At 39.3% G+C, this 5379-nt stretch overlaps 1 protein-coding gene across 1 annotated transcript in view; it reads left to right on the forward strand.

The window, feature by feature from the left end:
• The window catches only part of LOC119427464 (arf-GAP with SH3 domain, ANK repeat and PH domain-containing protein 2), a gene marked incomplete at its 5' end in the record, with an annotated part of 9431 nt that extends 7341 nt beyond the window's left edge, over positions 1–2090 (forward strand). Inside the window, 1 exon segment of the mRNA XM_037695086.1 lies at positions 841–2090. Within this exon segment, the coding sequence (XP_037551014.1) occupies positions 841–915 (75 nt within the window). The 3' untranslated portion in view covers positions 916–2090.
• Positions 2091–5379: the final 3289 nt, after the last annotated feature.

The following is a 5379-nucleotide window of genomic DNA, read 5'->3' on the forward strand; positions in this document are numbered from 1 at the left end:
GGTGTTGCATGCACTGTTGCAGGTCACAAAATATGGTGTAACACCGAGTCCAATGACAAACCAGAACCAGCTTCCTCTGACCTTGTTTCACAAACAAAAAGCAAAAAATATTCAACTCTAAAACTATAAATAAAAAAACTATAAACATGTCAATCTCTAAAACTAAACCTAATGCGCACCACAGCTGGAGGTGGTGCTGGGTGGTCGATTGCCCCACTGTTTTTAGTTTCGTTTTTGACGTGCTGCACGTTATTTCTTTCACTTTTGCAGTTTAATAATAATAACTAATAGTTTTTGTTTTCCTTTGACTTATTTCCAGTATGATAAATGGTAGGAGCATAATATATGCTCCCAATGTTTTGTTGGTCTTTTTTTTTTTTTGGTAAATAATAAATTATGTTTTTTTGCGGTTTTATATTTTATTAATTTTTTCATCTTGAGATCCTATGACATCATCAACTACTCGAATTCCACTCAAGTTTTATTATGTTAATGTTGAGTTTTAAAATTATTTAGTCGTTCAACCCCTAGGAGACAGCCCATGTCACATCAAGGGGCCTCCCCTTCCATTTTTCTTAAAGAGACACGCTGCTCGCTCCCTCACTATTATAAATCCTTCGGTTCAAACAGTTATACTGCCACCTAATGGTCAAAAAAGGTACTACACAAATTAACCTACATTTCTTCTTAAATTTGACAATAAATGCTAATGTCAAATTTCAAACAATATCATTGTTTATCGCAATCATTTCTGAGAACAGAGAATTATTTTATTATATTCCCATGGAGGTTTTTTGTGTGTTAGGATTATAAACGTTGCATTGCTCCTTATCCACGCAGGTTGGACACATTGATGGGGACCCATTGAGAAGTGGGACCTTTCCTGTCAACTATGTACACAAACTAACAGACTGACGACGATGTACGTCTGGACCAGTGGAACTTCATCACAGAGTGGATTTTACTGACAGGAAATAACTACCGTAATCATGGATTTAAGTATTCATTTCCACAAGAAGATCTACTGGCCACCTTTTCAAGGCTTGGAACCCCACAAATAAACTTTTATTGTCATCATAAACCTGCAGCCACATTTGAACAGTGCAACGATAAAGAATTGTAGCTGATTGGAGCTAATTTTGCAGATATTTAAGTAAACTAGGATTTGTACAGAAGCAAAACTTTCCTGCAGGGCAACACCCTTCAAGGCACTTTAAATTTAGATGAATCCTCTGCAGCGTTAGCAGCTGTTCAACAGGGATGGAGCTGCTTTCTGTTCCATCTGTAGTGTTTAAGTTACAGTATAATGAGACTTTTAAAGTTCTCCAGTGTCAGCTGCAGCCTGGGATGTGTGTCTTCAACCAGACGTCTGTTCAGCCCAGAGACTTTGAGCCGACTGGCTGCAGACAAACTGGAGGATCCAGTTTCTGCTGGCTCCAGCCATCAGTCTCTGGAGAACTTATCCACAGTGTGATAAGAGGGGGAAAGACCCTCCTACCAGGGAAAGGTACTTAAAGTGTGCTTGTTAGGAACAGCTTCTCGCCGCAGTCATTTGTTCAGCAAACAAGCTTTCATTTCATGGCACACTCGCACTGTGTGCACAGACACAAGTCTTCTGGGTGCATTATGGGAGAAAAGATGTTGGTAGAGTTGTCCCTCCTCCAGTCATTAAAAACGGATATTCACATGTTACACATTTCACTTACATTACCAATCATTTTGTACATACTTGTGTAAAACTGATATTTTCACAATATATGTTTTAACATTTGATATACATGTTTAAAGACAGTGTTACTTTTTGTTGCCAGTTTGAATTATTTTTATTTTTTGTTCAAGTCATTTTTCTGAAGTTCAGTATAAGGGAATAGACAGAAGAACATTGACAGGTATGAGGGGGAAAGTGAAACAGCTGTCTGTCTTGTAAACTTGTACAAGTTTAAACAAACTGGTTAGTCTTTTAGCTCTTTGTTTCTGTTCGTATTGTCGGTTACAGTGTTGGTGATCGAGTAAAAAAATCTTGAGACAGCTGAGTTAGCAGATGCGTGAGGCAGCGAGTGTCTGCGTCAGACTGTCACTGTAAACTGGAACTGTGAGAAATGTAAATAACTAATTAACTAATTTCAACGAGTGTATTTGTAACATACACATTTAAACATGTTTAATTAAATGATAATGTTCTTAGCGGTGTGGTATCTTTCTTAACATGCAGTAAATTCATCATGTTTAGACACCACGAGTTCCTTACTTACAATCAGGGCTGGAAATTAACTTGTTTTTTACCAGCCACTATTTTTCTTTTTTTGTGTGTGTTTGTGTGTAACACTTCCTTTGGTTACAAACCCCACCAGTACAATCAAATTATATAAATCATATGATTTATTCTTAACTGTCAGAAAAGCCAAGTAAAGAAGTTTACCATACATATGTACTTAGACTGACAACATAGCACATCATGAACACATTAACAGTTGTGTAGTGCAATATGTTATTTTTAAGTAATTACTAACAAACTTTAACAGGCTGCACAACCCTGACCTTCACAAAATCTTTTTACTTTGTGGCTTCTATATCCCTAATCATCATCTGATTCAGATTCTGACAGTGTTTTTACTTCCTGTCCCTTCCTGTTGTGCATGAAATCAGGCCGTTCTATTTCGTACAGGCTTAACCCTTTAAGGCTATCGCTAGTGGGTTTATCCCTTCACACGCAACACAGCACTGAAAACTTTAGTCCACGCCCATTGGCTGTGTGGGCCCCACCCCAGGTCTGTATAAATTACGGTGAGACTGGACAATCGGCTCCCATTTTTACTTCAGCCAGTAAGCACTGTCTAAAGAGCGAATAAGAATATAAGATGTCCAGCACCAATACCAGCACCATCCACCTGTGCCCGTCCTGCCAGACCAGCTACATTATGGGCTATGACCAGTACGACATCTGCGAAGGATGCCTGGGTCCCCACCACGCCGACCTCGCCACCTTCTGCCGTCCCTGTGAGCTCCTCTCTTCCGAAGAGAAGCAAAGACAAGCAGCCTTTTTCAAGGCTAACTCCGAGGAGGTTTTCCCCATGGCGGGGCACTACTTGCTGGACAACGCCATCGCCTTTTTCGACGCAGAGCCACGCAGTGAATCGGATGATTCCTCCGGCAAAGGTGATGCTAGCAGCAGCACCGCTGCTTCTTCCCACCTGGAGAGCATCTTGAAGAGGCTGGAGGGAGCAGACCTGCCGGAGGAGACAAAGGGCTCCCTCTGCAAAGCCGCCGATGCCATCCTCAACCTGTGTGCCACCTCTGCGGTTTGCGTATCCCACATCGCTGCCTGGTTGACCATGGTCCAGAGGACCACCTGGCTCCGCCTTTCACCATCCATGCCCAAGAAGCTACAGAAGGACCTTTCAGTTAGAGCCCGTCTTATTTTCTGCTACTTCTGTCCACTCACCGCGCAACAAGAGTAAACTTTTTTCCCACGGCAGCAGCAGCCTTCCCTGAAATGACGTCTCATTCACAAAAGCGTTGACGCCCCCTCTCAGTGCGCCCCGGCTCTTCACCAATAATCTCGTTTAAACCTAATTTCAGTCGTTTGGCAAAGTTGATTGCAAATATTTTAGCGTCATTATTTAGAAGACTAACTGGTCTCCAATGTTCAATACTCAATTTCTCTTTTTTTGTGTTTGGGGATGAGTTTAATCAACCCCTGCTGGAGAGTTGGGGGGTAGTTCACCTCTCAGTATTGACTCTATAAACATGTTTTTTTAAAAACGGGGCCAGTTCTTTTGCAAATTGTTTATAGAATTCATTACTTATGCCGTCATTGCCAGGAGATTTATTATCTTTAAGCGAACAAATAGAATCATGAACTTCTTTTACATTAATTTTTCTATCACAAGTTCTCTTAAAGTCATCATCAATGTTGTTGATATCCATTTCATGTTCTCTTAGAAATGTGTCCATTCTTGCCTCATCTTCTAGATTTACCGAGTATAAATCTTGATAAAAGTTTGAGACGTAGTTTGAAATGACGTATTCGTTTTCACAAATTACATTGTTAATTTTAAGCTTACCAATAAATGATTGTTCAAAGTTTCTCTTCTCTAGGTTGAAAAAAAATATTTGGAGCACTTTTCTCCTTGTTTTAACCACTTCCTTCTGGACCTCACAAATGCTCCTCTGGCTTTGTCCTCATAGAGTTTATCAAGTTCTAGCTGCAGTGTTGAAAGTTCATTTGAGTCCTCTTCAGATAGATCATTTTTCTCTGATAGTCTCAAAATTGCATTTATTATTTGGGATTCTTTTTCTTTTGTCTTTTGGACAAGTTTTTTTTCCTATTCTAATCGCCATATTCCTAATTTCAAATTTAAATAATTCCCAGTTTTTGCCCAAAATAATTACTTTGTAGTTAAAGTTGCTTGGATCCAGTATTTATCAATTAGTCTAATTACTTCATTTTTAAATTCTTCATTATTTAATAAAGTGCTATTTAATTTCCAGTAATCTGTATTCTGACTTTGTCTGTTAGTATTTGCATCTATTTTGATTGTGATAGCTTTGTGATCTGTCAGTATTGTTGGTTCTATAGAAGTGTCTATCACTTTGTCTTCTAAGTCTGAGGAAATCAGCCAGAAATCTGTTTATTGTCGCTGTTGTCCGTTGTTGTCATCATTCTTTGTTGAAATCAGGTCTCTCTTGTAAATGAGTCCTCGAGGCTCAATGGGATTTACCTGTCTAAATAAAGGTTGAATGAAAAAAAGGAGCGTTGCTGCATGGACCAACGCGGTTTCAGGATGAGTAGCTCTGGGGCTGGGTTTGAGAACCTGAGCTTCTTTTCCCAATACTGGCCGGCCTCTTTGCTAGCCGTCAGTACAGCCTGATGGCGGTATGCAGGTGCATGTGGGTTAAAGATCCGAATTACTGAGCTCGCCATGTAGAATCTGAAAAAAGAAATGATATTGTTGTAAAAGCATTAATTCAATTCAATTCAGTTTATTTATATAGCGCCAAATCAAAAACGTGACTAAATGTATTATTTTAATATAAGAGCAAAAACGTGGCTTAATATATAAAATTAAATTGTAAACAGTGGAGTACACTGAACTATATTTACAAAGGTAGATTGTTTTTACAAAGATGGTTTGCCATTATAGACTAAACAAACTGAACATACTTTATTTTATTTTTCCTTTAGAAAACGGTAGACTTTCGTGACGTGTGATGTGAGTTAAAATAGTAAGTTTTTTGAATGTGAAAATAATGTGCGTTGGAAAATGTAATTTAAAATTGAATAAAGTCCAATGCGCTTCCATTGGTCCGTCGTCACCCGCTGCTGTCATTGGCTAGCTGCGTCCGCGTGTGGAATTCCTGCGGGTGGGGGGGAGGGTT

This window comes from Nematolebias whitei, chromosome 21 (assembly GCF_014905685.2).
Source record: "Nematolebias whitei isolate Nwh7 chromosome 21, NemWhi1, whole genome shotgun sequence".
Lineage (NCBI taxonomy): Eukaryota > Metazoa > Chordata > Actinopteri > Cyprinodontiformes > Rivulidae > Nematolebias > Nematolebias whitei.